Source organism: Anopheles stephensi, chromosome 3, assembly GCF_013141755.1.
Source record: "Anopheles stephensi strain Indian chromosome 3, UCI_ANSTEP_V1.0, whole genome shotgun sequence".
Lineage (NCBI taxonomy): Eukaryota > Metazoa > Arthropoda > Insecta > Diptera > Culicidae > Anopheles > Anopheles stephensi.
Window position 1 is genome coordinate 50,249,103 of NC_050203.1, and position 27,951 is coordinate 50,277,053.

Sequence of the window (27,951 nt, forward strand, 5' to 3'; positions counted from 1 at the left end):
GGCTCCGTCGAGACCGAAAGATCGTCCGCTGTGTGTGTGTGGAGCATCTCGTCTTAAGGTTCGGTTCAGTTGAGCAAGTGTCGGCGGGTTTCAATATTATTACGCAAATGGGGTTCTTCCAACCCATTCCATCGCTGCCAGCGAGTATGGTCGCGTCACGTGGAAAGCTACCGCACCAAAACACGAACCACTGTTGTGTTTTGACTTCTTGCGTTCGACCAGGCAAACAAGCAAGTGAGCAAGTCAGCTTGAAAAACCTTCTCCACTCGTCCCTCCTCATTTTTGTGTGTCTCCGTGTTGGAAACGAGCATATTACGCAGCTGGCGAAAACCGCAAGCGGCAGCAAGAGAGTCCTCTCGAGTCCTCTTGGCCCTCTTCGACCGGTCCAAGAAGTACCGAACTAAGCCGTGGCGGTACTTAATTCTCGCTCATTATTTACCATGCCAAACCCCAAGCTCGCTTCTACACCACCGAGCAGGGCTGGGCTGGGCGCCCATCAATGTCGATGAGTTTGTCGAGAATATTTCCTATTTGCTAATGTTTTCGGAACGAGCGAATCTTTGTCGCTCTTGCCACCTTTTTTGGCGATCCACATCCAGCACCCAGACCCCTGAAGTATCCGGGGAAACTTTAATAGTATTTTCGTATTGGCCTGGAAACCGCACGTTACCGTGTGCTGCGCCGTGGGTATCGTTGTGCTGTGGGTACTTTACGTCTCGTGAATGAATATCATCTTATTAATTTATTTTTTACGAAAGTCTAATGGAATCATTGTTTAATGGAAGGTATCGCATTTATTGGCGTAATCATAATATTGACCATTGTGGTTTCGTAGCTACGAAAGATAAGGGAGAGATGCATTTTCAGGGTCCAGTCCAGGACCAGTCCATGCGGAATATATTTTGAGTCTTTTCATTGAGGGTTTTATCATAGATGTACAAAATAAGGAGTTTTGTGTGATAAGGAACATCATGATGTTCAGCAATGTTTCGCAATATTTTTTTCGTTTTTTAGAGTATTTTGGTTGAGAAGAAATCTGACAACTATACCTGAGTTATAATTAAATAATATTTTATATTTATATTGAGTCGAAATATAAATGTAAAAGCGTCTTGAAGTTGCCTGTAAAATCTTATTTATGGAACAAGAATTTGCGTCTTAAGACCAACAAATCAACAACAAAACAATGATAAGACCATAGGACCTTCAATATGCCTGGTGCAGGTTTCCTGAAGAATTAGTAAAGTTCGAAATGGTTTTTAAGTGGAATTGGTAATGATCGAGCCTTTTCTGGACTCCGCTCAAGACGAAGTGAACAATTTACTGGTAGTGCGACGCGTATTCAAATATTATGTTCAGAACTACCTCAAATTAGTTTTATTATATCCTTATTTAGTATGATATGATTCTCTTTATGAAGTGATTTAAATACATCACACATACAAGGCAATTTCTTCTTGCAAATTGCCTTATCCTGGGCATACTCGGTAGTGTAATCATCATCCATCCGAGAAATCTGCGACAGAATTGGTTTTTCGATTCTAAACTCAGGAGAGGCAACTAGGATGCAGACACTTCTAAGTAGGGCGAGTGCACTGGACCTGTCTCTATGTCCATCAGCAATGGCCCTGGATTTTAGTTGGAAGGTGATCCAGGACCCTATCAGCAGTGACCACTTGCTGATAGAAATTTCCTACATCAAGGGAGGATGTCCAGTAACACCCGTTAAATGTGACTTAACGAGGCACATCGACTCGGTAGTGTAATGATGTGATTAATTTTGTGGCTGGACTGTACGATGAAGATTATAATGTTAGTGGGTTGTAAACTATGCTGGTTGTTCGTTACGTCCGTTGTGGCTTGTTTCTATTGCTGATATTGTTGAAGTAAGTTGTGAGCCCGTTGCTATTTCTGTCCCTAATTTCAGATTGGTTAGAGAAAATATCGAAAGGTAACTATTATCTTTGAGGACTCCAGTGCTTCAATAGTGCTTAGCCTATCTGTAAATATAAAACACTGGTCCGGATGGCTAGCTGCTGTCATCAATAGTGCGTACAAGATTACAGCTAGCATCAGGGTGTGGACGCTACAGGGTTTTCTTAATTTTTAGAATGCTTAGGTGGTCTCACTAGAAGTACGGAATTATTTACCAGCTTTAGAGGATTTTGGCCTATATGGCTATACATATGCATGAAAAAGTAAGATTTACCCTCGGATGAAAATCGCTAGACATGGCATTGAGTTTTTCGCGACGAGGAATCTGTTATTAAAAGGGAACTGTAGGACTGATGAAGTTCAGCACTATTTAAAAGGCTGTGGAACGCTAAGATGCACTTGAAGGGCAATAAAGTCTTGGTAAATGTTAAGGATTTTTCTTAGAACTAGAAGAGATCTTAGAACCTGTCAGTAGTCGCGTTTTTTCCTCAATCAAGTGGCTCAATACTGAAGAACGGACAAGAAGGCGAAGCGACAGCATTTCAAAACGAAGTTCGAGCGGAATAACTGCGATTTTCACTTCTTGGGACTATGCTGTAGCTATAGTAAGATATTAATTTAATTTAATTTAATTTAATTTAGACTCTTTAACTTGATGACAACGACATCGTTAGATTTAAAACAAAACTTTATGGGGTACTGTTGAAATTGAAAGTGAATTTTTTAAAGTATCTGCCTAGCTGCCGGATTGTGCTTAATTTGAAAACTGAGTTCAATATTATTCGTTCGTAATGATTGAAATAGAATAGCTTAAATTCATTAAGCTTTGTATTGAAATAAATTGAAAGTAAAGTTTTTTAACAATATCACAATATCACGTTTGCTTAGACGAGCAATTGATAAAACGTTACAACAATGTTTTTGTATGTCACAATTTATGACATTGTTGTTTGTTGTGTTTTGTGTACATCAGATTGATCAGCTTCAGCCCGTTACGCAGCTGCCAACAATGGTAACGCATCTCGACTAATCCGTTCAAGCGAGCATGAAATTGATACGAAAGCTTCATTTGATTTCATTGTGCTGTGCCGCTAAAATCCGGAAATCGGGATTTTACGCCTCGTTGCCGTTACCGTGCCTACCGGGAAAATAGAAACGACTAGGCGGTGCCTTCTCGTACCTTTCGACCATCGTAGGTGTTCCGGTCGATAAAAACAAACCAAAAAATAAAAAAAAAACAAAGGGATGAACAGGGCAAGGGTTCTGGAATGGCTGAGTGAAGGATAACAACGGACATCCTTTACCGTAGTTACGAATGTGTTTGCTCGAAGGATTTTTTTTTTTGGGAGTGAGAGACTGATGTTATTTCTCTACAATCGGCAAGCTTGTCCTCATTGTCCCGTGCAAGCGCACTGTGCTGTGGGCAAATTAATAGGAGGGGCAGGTTCGTATGCATTCGAGAAAAAATGAGACTCATTTTTTGTCTTTAATGCGGCCGGTTTTGGCTGTGCGTCTTATGAGTGAGCAAGATTAATACGATCTCCAAAGGACCATTCGCGGCAAAGAGCAAACCGTGAGCCTGCTGCACGCTGCATGAAAAATGTTTTACAAAGAATTTCTTATTTAGCATAGTTTTGGGGTATCATTTATTATCCATCTTGTCACTTGAAGTCGAAGCTTGAGAAGAGAGAAGTTTCGTTGAAGAAGAATCGTTGTCTGCAGGCTCTAAGTTATGTTAAACAATTGTAGTTGAGTAGCATTTCAAAAGCTCAAATCGTGTTATAGTTATAAATTTCTAAAAACAAGTTGGACATAATAATAGCATGCTTTATCTTCATCAAGAATTCATTATGCAAAACCAGCAATGAAAATCCTTTGTTCGTTATCGCTACCGAGCAAAACGCGGTTGATGAATGCTTTCAATAAACAGTCCAAAATGATATTTAAATTGTACATCTCAGCTCCCGTTCCGAAGCTAACGATTGCTTGCCTTTCGCGTCAATCGGTCCCTAACCGAGCGCTGTACTGACAAACCAATTACCCAGATTTCTTCTAATTGAAACGACAGCAATCAAGCTGTTACTCATTTACAGCGCCTAATGAGCTATGGAGGTGTTGATGGGAGTGGAAAAATAAAAATGAAACTCACAATTAGCGCACGCCAACAATGGTAAACTTCACGGACGGTAAAACCCTAAGCGCTCTGTTCGGCGAACAGAGCCTTCCCCCCGGCGAAAATCCTTTGCGCCTCGATGCGCCTACTTACCCGATAGTGCGACGGCAGGGACGGATCGACCGACAGGCGGCTGCACACCCCATCGGAAGGGACAGCCTGCGGCGCAACGCAGCCGGCCTGGTGCAGGCGAGTGTCGGAGGTGGCAGAGGCGGCGGAAAATTTGTCCAGAAATTGGTCGGGTGGCTTCGAGCGGCCTCGTTTCGATATCCTACAGCGGAGCGCGTTCAGCGAACGGCGCAGCGAGGAAAGCTTGCCCCGCCGGCCATTGGATGGTTCCTGGTACGGAAAGATGGAGAAAAGAGGAAAGAAAATCAGTCAAGAAAATTCTAGCCATGGTGTACAGTAGCGAGGTAATGGCACGAAAAGGAAATGGTTCATCTTTTCGCTCGTTTAGATCGTATCACTGTTTGCCATTGTCGTTCGGGGGCGTTGGCGTTCGTCTCCACTCGGAGGCATTTATTTAATCGACTCGGAAGGGAAAACTGAGCGAAACAACAGGCCAGCACGCGATTTGGCCTTGGGCACGAAGGAAGGAAGGATGCCGGTGCACCGAGGGTAAGTGGATCGTTGATGAAATTTATCGTCAAACAATGAGCGCCACTACTTCCGCTGGCAATTGACTCATAAAACCGAATTTCGTCCGCATTTGTCTCAGTGTCTTTTGCACGCTGCCCGATCCACTGCTTTCCACAATCGCGGACCGGACTTTTCACTTGAGTGCGTTGAATAAAATATAACTCATGATGGCACAATCGAACCAGCATTAGTAGTGGCCTCCAAAGGATCATGATGGAACGATTCGGTCATCGTGCGAACCGGGCCGTTTTTTAGTCCCTTTGGGGTGGGCGGCGAGGCATTGCAATAGGCTTTTCTGGTATTTGTTTTATCACTTTTGACATCCGAACTCGAGTTCGTTCGAATGTGGTGCAGCACGAAACCGATTCGGAAGCATTTTAAAAAATATCCCATTTGGAATGTCTTCGTTAAATAATAAAGACGAGCAATTTCTCGGACAGCAATAATGTTCGGAACCTATTTGGGGCTGTAGGTAGGCAATTTCGAGCAAGAGGAAAAGGCTTTTAGCGAGATAATTCCTCTACGATTTCGATGGTTTGGTACAGGTGGCCTGGGGAGTACCGGTAGTCGAGATAGCATCAGTGCTATCATTATCGGGTCTTTAACATCGGCAGAGCTGGGCTTCGAATCTGTGAACGGACTTATCAACTACGAGCAGGATCAAGTCAGCAATGACAGGTCAAAGTCTCTGGAAGTTGTAGTCAAAATTGCCATATGGTAAAATGATGTCTGTCATTTCTGGTTCACTTGACTTAATGATACTACGATCGTAGTTGGATAGTCAATCCTCACTACGGGGGAAAGATCCGGATGGGATTTCTGTAAAAAACCTGCGCCCCTATCGAACCGGAGCAACCCATTTTTCATGTTAAATATAGGTTTAAACTATATATGTCCTTCTTCCTTGGTTCTACAACCTTGAAAGGTCTGAGCCTGCCAATTCTTGTGACTTGATTTTACCTGAAGCTGGACAGAAAGTCCTGCGTACGGGTAGGCAATTTGGATGGGATTTGAACTCCGGTCTTGCCGTGTGAAGACCAGCAACGCTATAGTCTCGGCCATCGAATCGCCCCAAACCAACCGCCCCAAACTTAACATCTTTGTTGCATAAGCCATAAAGATATCTTATGACTTCCGAGAATATTGTTTTCAAATATCATAAGCAACTTTGACACGCAATAAGTCTAACAAAACTGCTTTTTAAAGTCTCTATACTTATAGTCGTTCAATGTCCTGTGTATCGGGTAATACCAACATCCAGTACATGAATCTATTACGATCAGGTCAATTCAGGTTTTTGAAGTTATTATTAATAATTGAAAAACTACTGCAAACATAGACAAATTGGAGTGGGATGCACAAACAATGAAGCATTGGATCGTATCGGCCTTGAAACATATGCCTTTAATTTTAATCGACCGATTCACCGCAGCAATGAAGGTCACAAACATTAACCATAGAAAAAAACTGATCCAGTTGAATTGTGTCTGAAATATTGATACGTGACGGTGAACCCGCGAGCTTTGCGATGGCATACCAACACCGTCCGTGTGCCTTGAAGGTTCGTAATAAATCCCCTCCGGTGCCTTCCTTCCTACACCCTCCAGACGCTAACCGGCCGTACGTGTCTTCTGCCCGATCTTCCAGTCCCGACGTGCAGGTTTTGCATGCATGCGAAGCCAACTACACCCCCTTAACACCTTGCTTTCGTTAGGCTGGGTGTTTGTATGGAGGTGTGTGTGTGTCTGTGTGTGTGTGGTAGGTCTGGAAAACCTCCATCTCAGAACCACACGACCTCGAATATCCACCGGTAGACGTGTTCGGAATAATTGGTCTTGAGCTGCCACGAAACCACATGAAGCGAAGCGTCACCTATGCCTGTTGGGCCCTCAGCATGTGCGGGCGTGTGTTCGCTAACAAGAGGGATTTGGCAGGGGGAACGGGGAGAGGGAGGGAATGGAAAACCTTTTTCGATGACCCTTAAATCGAACGTGTCGCTTCCGGTCGGGTGTTATCTTACAATGGCGCTGTCGTGTATTTCTTCGCACCTTGAGTGGTGTTGCGTCGTTTGATGATTCAATGGAATTTTACATCTTTACGCAGCGCTTTGATATGGATGGCAGATCGGTGCCGAAATTTGTACCAGGAATTGAATGGAATGTGAACCATATGACGACATTTTAGTAAGGTTTCGCATATGATTATGACATGGATCGTGGAATGTTAAAAGCAGTTCAATTCCCAGACTCCGCTCTGCTGACGCATAACTTTGAATCGTGTCTTTTCTCTCAACTGTTTTAATTGGTGAATATTCAACGACTCCATTAAGACACCTACATTAACCAAGACCGATTCTGATCGATTAGTAAAAAAGTAAAACAATGATAAAGAATGATAATTGTTCGCTTCTGCTCACTGCACACCCATCAACAATGGGCCCACAGCTCCGATGTCGAATGTCACACACCACTTGGACACAAAAGCGTCTCGTGATAAAGTAATTCCTAATTGCACCCACCTGATTAGGTACGCTCAATTAGGTTTGATTACGATTCCACCCACCACCGTAGGCGTGGAGGAAGCGTTCGACGAATGGGAGCAGACTGACGAGTATCCGAACGAGCCACAGCCGGTCAAAGGCGAGGCGAAATCGATAAACCAACAACTTCTTGGCTCATTAAAGCTGTTTGTTAATTTGTGTTGTAATATGCTGGCGAACTTGGTGTTTTCGTTACAATTATTCTACCTGAATGGGAGCATGTTTCGATGATTGATCGTTAATGGAGGCCGTTCAGCATTCAGCAAATTGAATCAATAGCCAGTTGCTGGCTGTCCGAGGAAGTCACCTATCAAAACTGCTAAGCTGACTTCATAGAAATATGTTAAGCAGCTCATCGCTCAATTACACAAAAATTTACCCTCATTTCTTAGTGTACAAAATGTTCGTAACAATGGTTGTGAACGACCCAGTAATTACTTAACTTCACACTGCGCCCACTTTAGCGACGCATTTAGTGTAAGCGGCTATCCCATTTAGAGGAGTATATTTAATCAATTAGGCCGCCTTGTGTTCTTTGTAGTGTGGCCAACTTTTAATTAAGCGAATACACACGCAGTTCCGTTCGGGATGGACCAACTTTCGCCCGGGACACAGCTTAAAGAGTAGGTCTGCGGTGGGCGTTATACGGCACAGCGAACACAGAAGCCTCTAGCACAGAAGCCGTGGGTAATTGTGAGGATGGCAATGAACTTTGATCACTTCCAACGAACCGTTCCCGAAACTATGTTGCTCGCGATACCAGAACGTGTGGTTGGGTAGGCTTTCTTCACGCGCACAACAAGTTAGTAGTCTACAAACTAAATACAGCGGCCCTGGGGATTACTTCGCGTGAAGGTTCTGTGGTGTCAGTGGGAAGAAAAGGGAATTCGCAATGGAGCGTAGTGATTATTAGATTTGTTTGATTTCATTTTCTCGTTTGATTCTGTTTGAATGAGTTCAGCTTTTTGTCAGTGTGTGATGGTAGATTCGTATGCCTTGCAGTAAGGTATCAATCGCTGGCAATTGTGACATTGAATGTGTAGTTTTGGTTTGGTTGTATTTACGAGATAATGCTTATGGAATTGTATGGAGCTATTGAAATGTACGTCTGTCGAAAACCGACGTAAAACAGTTGCTATTAATAGATATTAGCTTCACAAGGTAATGACAGCTCGTTTGATACATGAATGTAAGCTATCTGGTAGCGTTAGGTAGAGTAATGCCATTTAGTAGATATCACTGAATGTTAGCACTAGCATCTTGCTGGTAAAAATAGCATCTTGTTTTTAGTAGAGTAAATGTTCGAACCATGATGGCTATGCTACAGCAATGTTGGTGAGGCTACTTCACGATGCTGTATTCCGCTTTCGTTCAAAATATAGTCAAGCTTGTGTGTTCTCAAGTGCACTCAAGAATCTCAAGTGCAAGTACCTATCATAAGGATGCGTATAATATATAACTATTGAGAGCGAAAATATTCATCCAGTATCTAGTGGATCGAGTGGACAGAGAAGAATGAATAAGATTAAAGCTGGTAAACTGAACACTTTGAAGATCGTTTTAAATTTGACCAGAATTAAATGTTCTCTACCATATTTGGTATTCTGTTGAAGTTTCAATGTTTGATAATCGATTAAAGACACCGGAAACGAGTTGTAGTGTAGCTTGTTTCTACCATGATAAAATTTGTATCAAATCCCATCCGAACTGTTTTTCCTTGTTCTGTACCGAGTACTTACACACTGTACTGACATCATAGCGAACTAACCGGAAACCAGCGTAGCATTCACATTTCCAACAGTTACAAATTGACTGCTACTCTTTGATCCCTCGGGTTCGTGTAAGTGGTCTCCCGAGCATCATTGATTGGTACTTTGGAACACGACTGTTCTATGGATATGACCAGGTGCTCTGAGCTCACCACTGTCACCTGGCACTACTTTCTGGGACAGGAGTATTTTATCCTTTCCTTGTTATAGTTTACACATAACTGGTATTGTTTTTGAACTATGCTTTGTTCCAGTGCTTATCCTTAGAAGAATTTCTATATATTTTAAGGACAATGTACGTGAATCACAGCCATATTAGGAGACAACGATTATTATAGAATTATCATTAGTTCCCTATTTCGGGATACGAAATTGTTGAGTAAAACTCGAATAACTTCCAATTTTTAACGAGTGTTTGAACTTACATTAAAAAAAAATTAAACGGATTATGAATATAATTCAGCCCACAACCATATAGATTTACCATTATTCTTTGTTAGCTAATCCACCAAATCCAACTTAACACAGTGTATAGATAGTAAAGCATTGCATACCAGAATTTTATCCCCTCCGGAGATGGTAGATATGTCAATCCGTTGCACCATTTTGTAGCTGCTTGTGGTTGATTCTGCTTGCGTTTTTTTTGGCACACTATTTGGACATTCACTGCTGCTTTGTACTGTTGCCGTTGGTGGTGATAGTGTAGTTTTGTTTCTGCACTTATCCTACACTTTCCAGAGTTGTTTGATTACTTGGAAAACTCATCAAGGCACACGTTTGCAGGATTTTGTTTGCTGTGATAAGTATTCACTAGCTGATATGACACTCTCACATAACTGACGTGTTGATTTTGGATACTTATTCATATCTTCATCAAATTTTCAGTTCGTTTCCCAAACAAAAACTTGAACGACTTTAAAGTTTAAAGATCATTAATCGCAAATCTAAACACAAAACCGACTTCACTCAATCACAGCTGCTCTTTAACTTAAAAGGAAAACGACTAAGCCCACCACAGGCAGATTCGCGTGCGGTGTAAATCCGGCTGCGGGCTCCATTAGAGGGTGATTTCCATGCCTAAAACCTTCGTCAAGACGCCATCGAATTAGGTAATTAGCTTGAAATATTTCCATCACTTTGCTTCACAAACCGAATGCCGAATGCTTCCGAAACAACAAACTTCTTGTAGTCAAACGCTAAAACAAAATGAAAAGAATAAATGCCACCAATCGCACCAATGTCTTCTTCACGCTTAATTTCTGCCTAGCGATTATGCCTCCTTCCATTTGCATTCCAAATCACTTTGAATTCCACGGCTAAGAGTCTTACATTTTCTTCCCATTTTCATGCGAGTTTCGCATTCGCGGTGATGGGAAACTTCCTCTTTGGATAACTGAGAGCGCTGGGTTGGGTTAAGCTTAATTTTTTTTTGTTGGATGGCCACGGGCAGGCGATAAATCGAGCTGACGTCAAACGGAGTAGAAAATGGTTCTCTTCATGGGAAGGACCACTCCATGGAGTCGCTTGAATGAACCATTACGATTATGAAGCAGCAAGCGATAGCGACTGTGTGATGTGAAAACAAAGAAAAATCCTTTGATAAGTCGCGTGGTAACAACTGTGCTTTGGTTGAATTCTTGACAATGGCAGTAATATTTTGCGATTATGGGTATTGCATAAATTTGAATCGTAGGAACAAAATGTGTAGGACAAGTATATATCCGACTACGTTCTTCCTAACATCATTAGATTGCAAATTTTTCAACGAAGGAAGACAAGATACAAATGCTTTGCTACACTGACAGGCATAATTAGTCTAGAATTTCATGTTATCCTACCATCCATTTAGCGAACAGCTTCCATGAGGTATACTGCATGCATCACACTTAAGGTCTAATGGTCTATCTAGCATCGAATAGAAGCCTGCATAAACTCTTTAACAGCTCTAGACGAGGAGATCAGTATAAAATCTTCCCCGGACCTCTTCCTCGTACACAGGTCTGACGCTTCAGCTTCCCGAAAATGAAGTCAAGAAAACTGACTAAGGCAGGCCTACACCTCTGGAGATTGTATTTACAATATGAATATTGATAGAGTCTCACCTTATAAAATGCTACGATTGAAATACTCGGTGAAATATTTTTAGTATTTAATGGCCAAATCCGTTGTGGAAGCGAGCAATATTCGAGCGAGTAGAGTATTGTGGCGAGCGTTTGGTTCGATTGTATCAAACTATAAAATTGCTTAAAATCATTTGATCCACATCCTTCCATACACGTTCGAATAGGTTATAGATAGAAAAGGGGTATATACAATTGTGTAAACCATTTCACATACATTACATTGAAAATCATACTCAAAGAGATGGCGCGCTTGCCACAGCCAAGTATTCATAAAGTTCCAAACATTTTCTATTCAAATTATCGCCCGTCAAGGAACTCAGCATAACGCTACTACTAAATCCAATTAAAATTTCCCTTCAATCAAGTCGATTTCCGTGAATCAACAAATGCTGTAGATAGCGTAACGCGAATGATAAGAGCCAGCTGCCACTAGCACGTCAAATGAAACGAATAAGAGTCGGTCGGTTGGTCGGAGCAACCAATAAACATTAAAATTGACACAAATTGTTAATGGTGTGTATTGTGTCTCATTGTTGTGGCTGTCGTAAAGTCCTCCCCCACCCACCCCCTGGCAACCGATAGCGAGGGAAAACGGCAGCACGAATCAAAAAACATTACTGATGAAAATGTTCAGTTGCGAGTGTTCCCATTTTGTTGCTATTTATTTATCATTTCACCCCTTCCTTGATTTGTTTTTTGCTCATCTCCTTCCTGAATCCTGAACCATTCATCTGGGCAAGCGTAGGTAGGTTTTGCGCTGGTAAAAAAAAGTTTTATTTGCACAACCCACCAGTCCTGCTAACAAACCCACACACACACACATACAGAGAAACATTCACCAATGCGCTTCGCAGCTTCCCGTGCAGCGAAGGCCTTAATCCGCGGTTCGTAAAAATCATCTCCCTGGACATAACGCAAATCGGAACGATGGTACACACTCATTCAATGTCACCGTAACCGCGCAACGGCCACCATCTTCAAACCGTTCCGTTTCCGAACGATACGGCAATGCTCTCAAGCCGAGAGGGAGCCAGAGACGGACAATGGCGCAGTGCCGTGACCGGGAGCGGAGGATCCATTCAAACGCCATCATTTGACGTTTTGTGTGAAATCAAATGGTCGTAAAGTTTTATTTTATTGCATTTTTCATTTTCAATCATATTTTATCGAGTGGCCAATGATAAGCGATGACTGGGCGTTGCTGCTGACGTTGGTCCACCTGGCCGAGCGAACGATGCTGGGGGTTGGGAATGAATGTTTTCCCTTGCCTTGGAAGCCATCTTGATGAGCTGAGCACTTTTAACACAGAAGACTATTGAAATGCGTTGCCGTGTACAAGAAATACATAAACCAGGTTGTGTTAAATTATTTCACGAAGATATTGGAACGATAATGACGCGCTTTGTCAGTGACCAAATATTCTATGCATACATTGTGGAAAATTCTAATATATTTCCTAGCATCACTTTACCGGTGTCGAGTAAAACACCGGACACTCTTTGGCTTCCACTTCCGAACAGCATAAGCAAACAGCATCCAGCAAGCACGTGAAAACACGATGCTGCTACCAGTTCTGTGCAGCTGTGGCGAGTGGACAAACATGCGGCTACAACGGCAAGAAGCAACAAAAAAAACAACAACTTTGCTAGCACAATCGACTTCCTACCAGCAGGAGCAGGTATGAGCTGTGTACACAGCAACTGGCGCTGGCAAGTACGCTACCACCACCACGGCCGTAATGACATGATCACGTTGTCGTTGTCGACAAGGTAAGATTGTCAATTTATGTTGCGTTGCATTATGTTACGGTTTGTCGTCTTGTTGTAGGATGCCCTCCCCGCCCCCCTCACTCCTTACCCATCCATCCCCGTCCTGACCATTTGCTTCCGTTGTCACTCATCGCTTTTATACCTGTTTGCCATTCGGCATGCTCGTTCGGTCGGTGCTTGGAACAGCGAACGGAACTCAAAAATAAAGCAACCGGAGGACGCAAAACCCATCAGCCAACGGCGACCGGTGGCAGCAAACCTGAATAGCATTCGCAATGTGATTAGGAGTTGAAAAGGTTGTGCCAACTCGCGTTCGGTGATGAGTTTCGTTACGGTTGCGATAAGTTTTAAGCAACTAGCAATATGCTGGATGGAGCTTTTCTCTCTCTCTATTTCTTTCTCTCTTTGCTCTATCTCTTTCCTTTCGTTTGCAAGGTCAAGATGTGGCAAACCACACAATCTAGTGCAATGGGGGGTAAGTTTTGCTGTCCTTCTGATGGAGGACCATCTTATTTCAGTTCAGTTCTGAATTCTGGAACACCGGTTCGCATTCGTAAGTTTCTGGTTTGGGTAATGTTTTTGTTGATAATATGATAGTATCGCAAATGTGAAGTATGGTGACGTAACAAGCAATGCAGGATTGTTATTGATAGTTTTAATTAATGACCATCAAGAAATCAAAGAAGACACACTGACGGAATAGAAGCCGAACTGAATAAAAAATTGTGGAAGGTGATGGAGCATTCGCGTAGGAAAATCATCACATTATTACTTAGCTATGAGATAGTAAATCGATGCCTTGTGAGCGGAATCTTGGCATCATCCATCCCATATACAAGATGGCAACTACACCGTAAACAACTAAACAACTCTTCCCATGCGTCGAAGAGATTCCGAAACAGAAAATCAACCACTGACCAGAATTTCACGATGATGCAAATCTTGGAGCAGATGGTGGAGCAGCAGCTCCAATCTTCATTAATTTTAAAGCCGTATTTGACATACAACGCTATGAGCTCTTTTGAAAATCCAGCCAAGCTTTCCAGACTTGTAAAAACGATGTTGACCAATATTACGAGTCAGAAAAAGGTGGATGGAACAATCTTTTGGCGCTAGAGAGGATCTTTGACTCGGTGGAGGAAGCCTCAGGTACCTTAAGCCAATCCAGATCCTGGCATACGCTGATGACTTAAACATCATTGATTTGAAGCTCTCCTAGGTATCAGAAGCTTACTAAAGGATCGAGCAAGCGGCAATGAACCTTGGGTCGGACATTAAAGAAGCTTAAACCAAAATGACAGTGGCACCACGAACGGCTCTGCCAACAAACACTGAATAACTCAGTATCATCCCTGATAGACAGATAGGTAATGGCGCCTTCAAAGTCGTCCAAAATTTCACTCAAAATCCACTCAAAATACCTATCGAGATGGACGAAGCTCGAACGATACAAAATATTTATATTTTCAGTACAAAACTCCTTAGAAACAATACTCTAACCAAAACTTTGATGAATGTTCAGCTCATTGCGCAGCAAATAAGCCTCGGTAGGCTCTGGTGGGTTGATCGTGTCATGAGAATGATACCGAAAACCTAGCCTGTAAAGTCCTTTTAGACTGTCCCCATGGACAGAAGAGACGTGATAGGTCAAAATTAGAAGGGAGAGAAGGCATTCATGCGTCCACCAGGACGGCCGAGGTAATGGTTTGGCAAACAAATGAAAGAAAAGTAAAGAAGACATATTTTAATACAAAAAAGATTGGTGAAACATTTACCAAGTCATCAAGCTGCTCAAACCGTCAAGTTAGAAAAAGCTTCAACGAAATCAGTTTGAAAGATTGTAACATAACAAATGGTTCTCGTTTTTTTCGATTTTAAGAAATCACTTCAGGTCAAAGGTTAACGGTCGTGGTATGCAATACTAGAAAGGAGGCTGTAAGAATGACGGCTTACGTTATTGAGGACAATTCTCAAGAAAAAAAAAAATCCCACGCACTCACCAAGCACATGTGCCACAAATCTTTTCAGTGAAGTTTTTTTTCCCTTGTAACGATTCTATCAATCTGCAAGATTATCTTGCCACTGTACGATACCAAAAAGCTCCTCAACGAGAGTTGGGAAGAATTCCCACTCAAAAAAGACTCCCCGCACACACACACTCACTCCGATCTTTGGCCGATACATGCTCCGCTCGAAACTGTTGACACAATCATATTCCACAGGAAAACTAACCAATCCATCTTGTGAAGCTATTTGTCGACCGAAAAGATGGATTTCTTAACGATTTTCACCTCGACCAGCGGCCGTGTCGTTTGGACTGGTGCTGGTGACTGTGCGAAGGTGTGCCCCGCCGGATTTGGCGGTGGTCTGTGAGGAACCAGGGGTTGGTAGGAACAAGCTCTCACCATCGCAACAAACAGATTGCACAGCGCTCTCAAGTTGATTAATTACTTTCCTAATCTCTTTGAATTGCTCAAATTTACACACCATTTCCACAGGCACAAGCGTACACTTCCTCCCGCCAGACCAAGCTCAGCGCCAGTACACTTTTGCGATCGAACTGCAATAAATCATGACGGGCTTGATGAACGCTCGCTTTTCCTAAGAAGTGGTGAGCAAGCGAGCGTGCACGCGTGTGTTTGGCGCTACTTACAGCATCTTGACAAAAGCACCGTACGAAATGTAAACAGGGCGGCGTAGGTGCAAATATTTGGTCGAAATGTCGTGATAAGTATTCCCTGTGGTGATTGATTCCGTAGCTAATTGCGTGTACCAACAGGAGAGGCGGGGAAAAAAACTGTGCGCCGAGAATAAGGTACTTATCGACCGTGTAGTGGAGTGGATGCAAGGAAGCGTGCGAGAGTTGAATTGTTTGAACTGTCTACTGGAGGGTGCATTGAAGTGACACTAACTAAATATTAGGTCAATGTGATTGAGGATCGAGATCGAATGGATTATTTTAATTATCCATGAAAAAACATCTCCTCTGGCAGCACAAGTTGGATGCATAAATTGTCGACTAGACTGCTCTCTTCTTCTTCTTCTTTGGTCTAACAATCTCTTAGGTCATGCATGTCATTTCTGGCTTACTAGACGTAATGATACCACGTAGTTGAATAGTCAATCTCCACCAAGGGAGAACGGTCGGGATAGGATTTTGCATGAACGTGTAATTATTCCAAATCTGAATATGCCCTGCCTATGTGCCCAATAAAACTTTTCCCTAGGACATGCAATCCGATCAGTTATCAGTATTCACGGGTACTATAATACAGCTTGTGTAGGCTGATTAATTGTTTACTAGCTTTATAAATTCGATGAAGAAAGATAGACTTTTGGTTTTGTTATGGATATATGTACGTTCATCATGTTAACCAATCAAAATCAATTAAAATGCTGTGATAAATGTCATGCTTATTTCCTTTCTGGAGCTACGAATCGCGACATTACCTTGTTGCTAAACGAAGTTTAGGCCCTTAAAAGATTCGCCGTGGTCGAAAAGGATTATTTCTAACCTTCAGATATCCTCTGTGTGCAGTCTTGTTCAGATTCATGCCTATGAAAGTATTCATTGGCATAAAAAAGCTAGAACATTTTCAGTTTACCAGCATCAATATTCCAACTCATATCAGAATCGGGCCAATCACACAGATCTTGCCAAAAGTGTCCGAACCTTTAAGATTTAAATAAAATCCACATATGTACATTCATACGTCGAAGAAATATATGTTTGGAGATATTATTTTCACATTAATCAATCGGTGAAGGTCTGTGAATTTGAACTGATGGGGCGGTCCGGTGGCCGAGGCGATAATGAAACCGGACCTCGCCGGACCGGGGTTCAAATCCCATCCAGACCGCCTCCTCGAACGCCGGGCTGACTAATTTGCTACGGGTAAAACTAAGTCACAGAAAGCTAGAAATGGTAGGCCAAGCCAGAAATGGTACCAAGGCCAATGGTAGGCCAGAAATGGCTTGCCGCACATGTTGTCTTGTGGTCACTTGCCATCGATTCTACACCAATTAAAGACGCTGGACTGTTGTAGTTCACTAAATAACAACCACATTTACTGCACAATAGGATAGCTTTTCAGTCAAAGTATCACTTTCAGTACGTTTTTGGCCTATGAGTGAAAGATAATACAACCGATTGAAGATATCTGATTAATAGTTTATTTAGATAGGGCTACAAAATCAGGTAAGCCAACAAATTTTATTTCGGTATTTTTTTATCAAACTGATAGCAGCTGAGTCAAAAACGATACAAAATAGTCAAAAAATTAGCAGAAAGCTTCGTTTTCTTAGCGATTCTATTTTTACGTCGCATTCCTTTTAATGATTTTTCATTAAAATTCAAATTTTAATTAATTATTCAAAAAGTTTTAAAATAGATTGTTTCAACATTCTAAACTAAAAGTGTAAGAATCGATAAAATCCTTGGCCAAACGATAGTCCAAGAGTTTGAGAGGCTTTCGGAATTATATTTTCGTAGTGCTTTGAGAATGTCAGTTTACTGTCCAAAATTTAACCCAGTTCAGAAATATTATCACAACCTAAAATTTATTCGTCATATATAAAATAATTCATTCAAAAATGTCTCCTAGTTCGTGTGCACGATATAACAAAACACTCATCAATAGATAAGTGATAGAAAGATAGAAAGACAAGTTTCTTTCTATCGAGCACCAATCTGAGAAAGTGTATATGTAAGCTTGAATGCTTTTCTCATCATTACAGCTGTTAATAGGTCTATATGTTTATAGGTAATAATTAAAATAAATTATAATGGACCTTAACTATTGCCTGTATGGGACACCTCACACGGACTAGAAAACAAAGATGATAAACATGCGTATGAATGTAATATTGGTCATGAGCTAATGTCCACCACACACAAATCACAAGTCACAGTTCAAACCAAGTCGGTAAGTGTAACAAACTTCCGGCACTTTGGCACAGAGCGAAGACATTTGCCCAATCCATCGGGCGCAAATATTGACCGACATCTTCTTGACATGTCGAGTGCATTAGCTGTTCACGCAAAGCTCCGCCACTCCAGAATTGTGTCACCCCGGTTTCGTTATGTGGAGATGATTCAATTTTAAATCGATTACAATTTGCAGACTGTAGCATGGGATTTAAATTGCTATGGCTGCTCAAGAAAACTGTCGCATATTATTACTTTGTTGTGTACTGAGTTTGCCGCACAGCAAAAGTTTGCCATTCTAAGGAAACTTCCCGCTTATGCGCCGAACTTGCATCGTAATTTGCCGCACACAAATGGGGCGCAGCTTAATTTTTGTTCCGATTTTGCTTAATTTACCGGAACGCTTATCGCAGCCAAATGCACCGAGCTATTCTTACTACTTTGTTTGCCCACTGCACTTAACTGGCCACTGTGTTGGGTTGGTGCCCTTACCAGAAACCCGACTTCTGCTGTACCGTAGAAACGATGAGAAACGGTTCGTTTGCAAAATCCTTGAGCTACAGCAAACCGAGCCAAGGATTGGCCTGTGATAGAATTCATTAGCAACAAATCATCCGGCTACCTTACTCCTAAGCCTTTCGGACTGCCGACCACGGTGAACGACCGCGCTGTGGAGTAACTTTTTGTGAGCTATGACTTCAGCAGAGTAGCAAGTCCGACAGGAGGCATAAAAAATGGGAGCAAACTAGAGCAGATAAGTTTTCATTTCTGTCACGGAGAAAAACTGTCATCTGGTAGATCATAAATTTTAATTGTTTCCGGAGAAAAACAAGAAAAAAGCATCTTCCGCTGCCGCTCTGCTCATTGTAGCGTTAAGCGCAACCAATGGAGCGGACACGGTGGGGCGAACATAAATTGTTTCTTCAGCGTTCGTTTGCAGCGACCAGAATACCTGCACCGATGGTGGTCAGGCACGGTGGAACCGTGCAACATTTAAGCTAGCTTCTGTTGAAACAATTAATAATCTGAAGCAACGTTCGGCTCGGTGCGAATCAAGCCAAAGGATGGAAACATTGCGTTTTGCAAACTCTCGTTCGAGAAAATGATTTCCTACGTCGTTTTTCATCACACTTGTTAGGGGGGGTTTTGTCTCTCCTAAAACTCTTTGAAGCACATTGGCTTAAATGGACAACAGAGCCTAACACACTGAGGGTGGTTGGCACAATGTTTCAATTTTCCATTTTCAGGAAAAAGCACCACAAAAAGCCCGTTTGCCCCGTAAATCACTATCACTCAGACATCTGCTCTGCTAGCCGGCCCGCAGTATCACATATCCGAACACGAAACCGATTCCGCAAACGCCAGAAACTTGGTGTTTGATACGAAGTGGCAGAATTTCAGCGCAGACAATTCGTTGAAACACTTTCGGCACAGTTTCAAACACTTTTCTAACAGACAATGTATTCCGGTGAAATCTAAACATGAAAGCTAATGGATTAGCAACCCGCCATGAAACGGAACTGATTTGGGGAAGTTTCGTGGTCACATCAGACGCGGTGCCTTATAAATCACTTGCTTCGGGAGCACGATTTGACTTTTCGATAAATTATTCAACACTCGTCCTGACATCTCAACCAAACTGTACAATATTGGATGAGGATTTCATATTTCAGACACTAACAATCACATTTTAAAGATTCACCAATAACGCACTACGGACCTCAAACGTTTAAAAATTACCACTACTTTCACTACAAGTCAAAGAGGAAGGTGACGCACTCAGCTATGCTTCAAAAATGCTACAAAAAACAAAACCGCAATTACGTTCTTAGCGCCATCTTGCTTAAAGCCATTTTGCTAACACATTTTCCACGTGGCAGGATTCGCGGCTCTCGACAAATCTCTCACACTGCGCGCTTTAAATTTCCACCGCCAACTCCTTTGCACCGTTGTTTACAATGAGCCCAGCTCGCTGGTTCACTGCGCAGGTGATCCATTCAAGTGCACGCCGAAAGTGAAACTAATGAATTGCACTTCCCCGCAGGCGACGGAACGCAATCGCGTCGTCACCAAACGCAATCGAATCGACGCCGTCGTTCGGCAGCGTTTAAGCAAATAATCTTCCTCGCCCGTTTGTGGTTGTGGTGCGGCGAATTTGACGGCGGTTGCCGTGCTGTAGTTTTGTTTTTTTTTGTTGTAGTTGGACTTCGCAAACCGTTGGGGTAGCGTCTTCAACTGTCGGTGTTAGTAACGGCCAACCACCTTCACCTCCTTGCTTGGCGACGAATCCACGGGCGGATGTTCGACCTTCCTGGGAATGGGAGGGGAGGTAGAGCGACAGGGGTTGGAACCTTGTGGGGAGTGATTGTGGGTGGTGGACGAAGATGGCGACGTGGACAGGATGGATCCGATCGTTAGGTGCGTTGTTATTCGCGCACTCGAACAGGTGTTTTAGGTCGGTGTTGGTAGACTTTGAAGAAGACTTCAACCGAATAGCGCAGAAACTAGCATGGCCTTTCCTCCACTGGCCATCCCCCCATTTGTCCAAGTCTTAATCACTCTTGGCATGGCTAAGGGTAAGCGTCAAGTCTTCTGGCACAATGACAGGGGAAATGAAAGAACACGATCGGAAATTTCTTCCCTCTTTCACCGGACGGCCATTAACTGCCAGATCGTCCTTTCCTGTGACAAAATATGGCGCAAACAATTGAATGTCAAAAGGGAGCGCGTGACTTTCGGAAACCTTCAACCGCATTGTTTGCACCTTTCGGTGAATTCTTGGCGCGTAGGTATCATTATTCTGGTGGTTCGTTGGTGGGTAGAACGTCGGTAGGGTGAAACCAGACTCAAGTCTTCGCGTGTTGGAAGTGTCGTTTGTGTGGCAGGAATCGATCGAATCGAATGCTATTTATGAGTAAAGATGCGACACGCGGAGATATTGGGGAAAGCAGGACAGGGGCTTGATGTCCAGTAATAATTGGCGCCCATGATGGTAGGCAAATAAGATGTAATAAAATTTTATATACCCCATCAGCTTCAGTCGACGGAGGTAGACAACACTCGATCGGGGGGTTGCTGTTCGACTCCGTTGGTTTCTTCCAACGACGGCTACATTTCGGTCTGGGTTAACCGGTAGTAGTAGTGCGTGCAGCTTTTGCGAGTGCAACTGCAAAACGGGCTGTATGCTGGCGGACAAATTGGCGGATAATTAATTTATGGAAGCCAATTAACAGCCGTGTCAGCTATTTTATCGCAATCGCTTGTTTTGACACTAGCCGTGACAACCGCGTGTGCTGATTGAGGGTTGTGTCAAAACAAGTGTTAATGTGTCATGTCGAGTTGAACTGGTGGTTGGATATGTTGCCAACACTGGTGAGCGGAGGAATTTGCTCTCTCTCTCTCTCTCTCTCTCTCTCTCTCGCCGAAAAGACCCCACGATCACGGAAGGATTCATCGAGTGATGTATAAAATAATACAACATTAACGCAACAAATGATGACTGCGACTCACAATCATCATCAAAGTAATTAATGGCACGCAACCAACGCAACTGACCGCACACCACACACGGGACCATACTTGGAAGACACCGATGAGAAGATGTTCCAAAGTATCTACCCACCCCTGGGGGTGGACAAACACGAACAAACAGGGCTACCAACTGGGGGAGTAATTAAAAGCGAATGACTTCAACGATGGCATTAGAACGAGGCCACCCGATGGTCATGTCGGCGCTGTCCTGCTCACGCCCATTCGCGCCAGCTTCGGCACCAGCTTTTAAGTGGGCTAAGTTCAACCATTCAAAACCCCACCCACCCACTCCACGCAAATGTCCCTCGATGCCCATACCCCTGGATGGCCATCCCGACGACCCCGTGGGACGTGTCGCCGTAGCAACGCGCCGCTGGCTCGGGGCGTTTGACTTGATGAGCTTTATTTTGTTCTTTTACCGTTGTTAAGTTAAAAGCACTGAAACACAAACCTCAAGTGGGGTACGGGTCAGGAAGGACGGAACACGGTTGCCCAAAAGATGGTGGAACCGGAAGTTAATTATCTGCCGTTTGGATGGGGTGGTTTGTTTTGTTTTCCATTCCCTCGGTCGGGTCGGGTCGGTCCCTCCACGGCGGACAACCTTGGGCGACGAGGAAAATGGAAATGCCTCTCTGTGAACGAGGTTCAATTACAGCATTCTAGACACGATTCAAGGATCGGGGCCTGTTTCACTCTTTATGAAGGTGGCGTTCCCACCCGTCATTTCTCCCGGTGTTTTCTTTTCCGGCTCACGCGGGAGGGTGAATTCTCCGCGCCCCAGTTTGTCCCAGCCCTGAACTCGAGTGCTATTTTGTTTCGCGACTCTGGCACGCCTTGAGGATGGGTGTTCCCTCCGGTTGGTCAATGTTTACCTTTCGACCAGGACCAGGAAGGCGCGACCTTCGAACGAGCGTCGTCCCTTTGGTTTGACGTCCCTGACGGTGGAGATACGGTTGTGTGGTTGAAGCACACTGCCGGGCCAATCGTCTATAAATTCATCAACCTACAGCGATAGAGCCGAGCGATCGAGTTGTCGTGTCATGTAAAGTCGAAGGAAACATTTATTCGTCCATCGGCCGGACATAACCAGCAAACTTGACCTGCGGAGATATAACTTCTCCCCACCGTCTCCGAATAGCTTCCTGAGGAGATCCAATCGCCTGACGGCTTGTTTCTTGCTCCAGCGTACTTATGCTTGCCACCGCACTCTTCGCCATTGGCAATCGTAAAATGCACGATTGCATTGAGGGTCGTGCGTTGCTTCGACCAGTGGCGAGGGGAGGGGAGGACCCGTAAAAACTGAACGGCAAATTACTGCACTTTGAATGCAGCTCACACGACAGACCGGCAGATAGCGTGCACGGTGTACCGCGTGCTGGCAGCTACTGCCAGCGATCGATCGAGAAATCATGCTTTGACGCGTCCGTACCTCGAACCGATGGTTACAAATATTGCTTTATGGATGTTTGGTTGGAATTTATGTTGACACTCGGGTTAGCAGCATATTTCCGTAAAAGGCAGCAAAAGCGGTCTTAAAGACTTTAATGAGCCTGATGGTTGAAGGTCGCCGTTAGACGATTGTGTGTAAATTTGCATTCATAAATTATGATTGGATCGAGTATAAAGTTTTACGGCCCTCGTTGAATATCATACTGCCGTGTCAAACATCAGTATCGACACTTTGTGAAAGTCGATATGATTTTTACTGGGAAAATGTGCTCTTTACCTGTACCCTTCCAATTATATGTTGATCTTCCAGACCGATTCACTGTAATTGTCATGCCTTTTCTGGGTATGCTGAGAAAATGAATGACTTGTTTTCGGAGAAGTTATGTCATTGTTACGCAGTTTTCCGGGGGGAATATGGGTACGCCAGTGAGAAAACATTTTGAATTCTAAAATAAATGTTTTGAGAATCTAAATAGAAGTTTCCACAAGGCTAGTTCAATTGTAAAGAATAATTGAAAAAGATGTAATTTAATAATATTTACAGATTTGGAAATTTTGTCAGCACTCGTAACTGTATATTCGTGGAAGTTACAAAATTTAGGGAAAAGCGTTTTATGAATTCATGAAAAATATCAAAGAGGGTTTCCTTAAAACGGCTCGTCTACTATATGAGTAAGCCCTAAATCTTTGATAAGACTGATATTTCTTCAAAAAGCTATTCTTCTTCTTTCTTGGCACTACAACCTCGGCCTGTCATTTCTGGATTTCTGTGACTTAAGTTTACCCGTAGTAAAGTAGTCAGCCTTACGTACGGAGAGGCGGTCTAGATGGAATTTGAACCCCAGCCTTGCAGTGTGAAGACCGGCGCCGCTGTCTCCTCGGCCTCCGAACCGCCTCAATTTAGTAGCTAAAGCTCCTAACTTAGTTAATTTTAGAAGGTTATCCTTTGATTGTCGTTCCCTGTAAGTCAAGACAGACTGTACTGTATAATAGAACTTTTTGAATATCTGTGATATCCCCAAAGAAACCATCCTTCAAATGTTTTCGTTAATTGTTTCCATTAATGATGTTGTTTATTCATTATCAATCTCTTTTTACCGATTTTAAACGATTTTAAAATGTACTATGCTTGCAGAAATCATTATGATTGTTGATGAAAGATTTTCCTGCTTCAAAATAAGATCCAACAAAATTGTGCCGAATCCTATGTGCACTTACTCCAGAGCTGAAACACGGATCTTCCGTGTAAAAAACGGTTGGAGCTATCATCTTATAAACTCCCTATCTGTTGCTAGGCCTAGGACGATTAGAAGACGGGATAAAAACTGAAATATATTATTGCCAAGACATTTTACCACTTTTTATATATTCTTCTGCATCTTCTATCTTGGCCTAGCGACCTTACTAGACTTAATGATACCAGGTAGTTGGATAGTCAGTCCTCACTATGGGGGGAACGGCTCAGGTGGGATTTGAGTCCCGGTCTTGCCATGTGAATTTCTTATGTATGATCCTCATTTAATATTTATTATTAAAACACAGACACTATGTAATTTTTGAACAACTTTCTCATTTATAGTGTGCTATCAATAGCATTGCTAATGTCTAATACGCAAGTAAGTTCTTGAAGTTATGAACAATCTAATCTCTTGTTTGTCTAAGTGTATTCGTGTCTTAAGGTAATTTGGGACGGTCCGTTGGCCGAGGCGATAACAGCGCCGGCTTTCACACGGCAGGGCCAGACCGCCTACCCGTACGCAGGGCTGACTGAGAAAGCCAGAAATGGTAGGCCGACAGCTTTCGAGGTTGTAGTGCCAAGAAAAAAAGTTAATTTTTTAGTTAAAAGTATTGTGTAAGTATTACAAATTAACTTTAGCCATAGTTGAGAAGTGTAGGTAGACAGTCATTTTGGGATTCGGTCTCCCGTATTTACCTTCGAATTGCTCAAAATATTGTACAGCTGCACAACAACTATTTAAAAATTTAAAATAATTATATGAAGCAAACCAACATATAAGTACAAATAATCACTCAATTAGAGCGGCCTTTCAAAACCCAACTGCTTCCATTTTAGGCGCCGCTTTAATGAATTGAGAGCAAAAACGCGTAATTAATTTTCCACCATGAAGAACCTCCTGAACAGGCTTTTCTTAAAGTACAACTTACGCGCAGTATAACGTGATAGATGGTGCCGTTGCACGAGTTGCTTACGCCATTCCGCTCGAGATGGCGTATCGTAAAGCAAAAGCGTTGGAAAAAAAACCGAATGTAGGAAGGCTAAGAGCAACAACAACAAAAAATGGCCCCCCAACGAAAGAGAAGCTTTCGCCCGGAAAAATCCTATTACGCGTGAAGCTGAAAAATGTGCTCATCGATTATTATGGAAATAATGTGCGTCCGTCTCACGTGATGCCCGGGTTGCCAGTGTATGCAAATAAAGCCGTTGCCTTGACACTGGCATTCGTACGTGAGCGAGGTCTGGGATTGAGTTTGCGTATGATACGTATCAGAGATTGTGTGAGTGTGTGTGTGTGTGTGTGTGTGTGTGTGTGTGTGGGCTGGTGCGAGTGTGTTTGGATCTGGGCTCTTACATCAGCGTCCGAAGGATGTAAAAACAACAACTTCACCGAAGGGAAACGGACCAGAAATGACAAAACCCCGGTGCGGCCGACCACCGTTCCTTCTGCTGATGATCCACCAGTTCCTGCTCCAAGTTAACCGTTTCCTGACGCGCGGCATCCTTGAGCGCGCGTAGGAGTGTGACGTGAAGGGCAACGGATAACAAAACATTCGCCGTCATGTTTGACTCCGGACTTGTTCGTCGCCCGGGTTCAGGCGTCGGGATTCGTCAGAACGCAACTTTATGCGCGCCAGCCCTCACATCTCCATTCTGCCATCCTTTCCCGTTCGCTATAAATTCATTTCCCATCCTCGTTTGGCGCGCGTAGGGAGACGCTTACCGATGTGATATGTAGTGGTTAACTTTTTTCGTCGTCGTTGTTGCTTCTTTTGCGCAATCAAAAATCGGGGCCCTTTCCAAGAAAAAAACGGGCACTTGCAAAAAACAAAAAGACAAAGACAAAGTGATTGAAATTGAAAAATTGCTCCCATTTTGTAACCTTCGAGAGACAAAAAATATTTGTCAAGCTTAGAAAGGAGCTCTCGAAATATTAGCCACAATGGGTAATGGCAGTGAAGGGAGGAGTTTATCCTTATGATATATTCAAGAAATCTTAAATAATTTAAAATTCCCCATAAGACCACTTTTCCTTGTTGAAATTTCATTATAGTTCAAGGCTAGCACTAAAGCCCCATTTCCCGAACACAATGCACGAAAGAATCTGTAATGATTTAAAGTTAATCATGAACATTTTAAAAGGCATTCTTCGTTATGCACCTTTCTTTTTGCACCATTTTAATTTCCATACATCGCTGTGACCTTACGAATGCATGATACAAATGTGTGCCAGATGGTGAAATCGGTTTCACCGTATGCCTGCGAAACTAACTCGTTTATGGCATGCAACCACCACGCATGCGGTGATCTGTCTCCAGCGGATAACGAGACCTGGAAAGTCGTTCCCGTGACACCATTTGAATAGATTGTGACCCTTGAATGTGGTGCGGCGCTCCGGGTTGGGTCCAGAGCTGGTACAAAGCCGACCGTTGCCGTTGCTGGCAAATGTTCGCTGGCATTTTGCTCCACCGTTACCACCGTAAAAGCTCTTGGGTGAAGGTAAAAGTTCTAATTGAATGGAGAAGTTTTAAAATTCCGGCTACGGTTGTCACGGCGACAGGCTGCACTTGGAGGAGCACTCGTAAAAAGGCAAGGTTTTGTGCCTTTTTTTTAAATAAAAAAGAATGAAAACCTATTTCCCATTACGCTCGGGCTCGTTGCGTACTACTGACAGTACTGAGTGCAGTGGGAAGCTTGCTAGTGGAGAACAGAGCCCGGGTCGTCTACAATGAGGGAAAAGTTTATTGGAATGGTTTTAGGATTTCTTAGCGCAATGGTTTCTAGCTTAGTATCTGGTTTCTTTAATTAAAATGTTAAAAAAGTTGAATAAAGAAAAGGTCTACACACGTGGAAGCTTCACAAATGCAACGCGAAGCTTGAAGCCAGCTTGATGGTTTTATGAAGTGAAGCCATAAAGTTAAACAAATGGTGGAATTAATTTCGAATTTCATGCGGCAGATAGGCTTAAACTGCCAACAGCTGACAGTAATGTGCACAATTAAAAAAATGGCAATAGATTCGTAGCCAATTTATAATCATTGGAGCAGCGATAACACACATGCAAAAGATCCCGAGGACAAGATTGGTAACGACTGAAAAAAAATCCCCCACCCCGGAAGGTAACGGCCCTGCGGAACTGTAATAACCGTTTGCAACTCAACCCCGACTGGCAGCGATCATAACTTTCCCTTCCAAAAACCACATCCAGTCTCCCTTGTTGGCTCGTCTAGGAATGGTTTGGCACAGTTCCGTCCGTTGGCCTACTGAACTGTGACAGCAATAGTAGATCTGGCCTCACCGCAGCTATTAGATTAGATAGGTTTTTGGTACGCGTTTCACTTCTGTTTTATACCCGGAATGGCGACCTGTACCACAGTCACCGTAAACATTGTACGGTACGGTTCTGGAACTTCTCGGCTAGCCTCGGAATCGTCCAAACGTCCAAAGCGAGACGCGCCAAGCGTTTGGCATCCAGAGGCTGGAGTATGCGAACGGTTTGACATCTTTACTGCCGGTAAACAGACGGGAAGTTTGAAAATGGATCTTACGGGCGTGTGGTAACAGTGAATGAAATCGTTCCAAAAAGCGTGAGCAAACTTTTTTTTTCGATGGAAGCATCGAAAAGTCGTGATGAAGATTGCGGAATGAAAAGATCGTGGACGGTTTGGAGTGGGGAAAGGATGACAGCTTTTAGAATCCTTTTTTACGGTCCGGTACTGACTCTAACCAAGCTTCCCTTCCAGCAGGACACGTCGCTTTTTAAAACGAAAGGATTTTAAGACGATCCAATCCACCACGATCGAACAGCGCGTACGGTCCGCCGGGGTGGACTGGTTAAATTTGAAATGATTTACGATTAC

General features: G+C 43.1%; 1 protein-coding gene across 6 annotated transcripts in view; it reads right to left on the minus strand.

Annotated features, from left to right (window-relative positions):
* The window catches only part of LOC118514526 (cyclic nucleotide-gated cation channel subunit A), a 117,766-nt gene that overhangs the window by 18,969 nt on the left and 70,846 nt on the right, over positions 1–27,951 (minus strand). For 2 of the 6 annotated variants that reach the window (XM_036061500.1, XM_036061501.1), the window contains exon 5: positions 4,202–4,447. In XM_036061500.1, coding sequence (XP_035917393.1) covers positions 4,202–4,447 — 246 coding nt within the window. The other 4 variants (XM_036061502.1, XM_036061503.1, XM_036061504.1 and 1 more) reach the window with 4 other exon arrangements.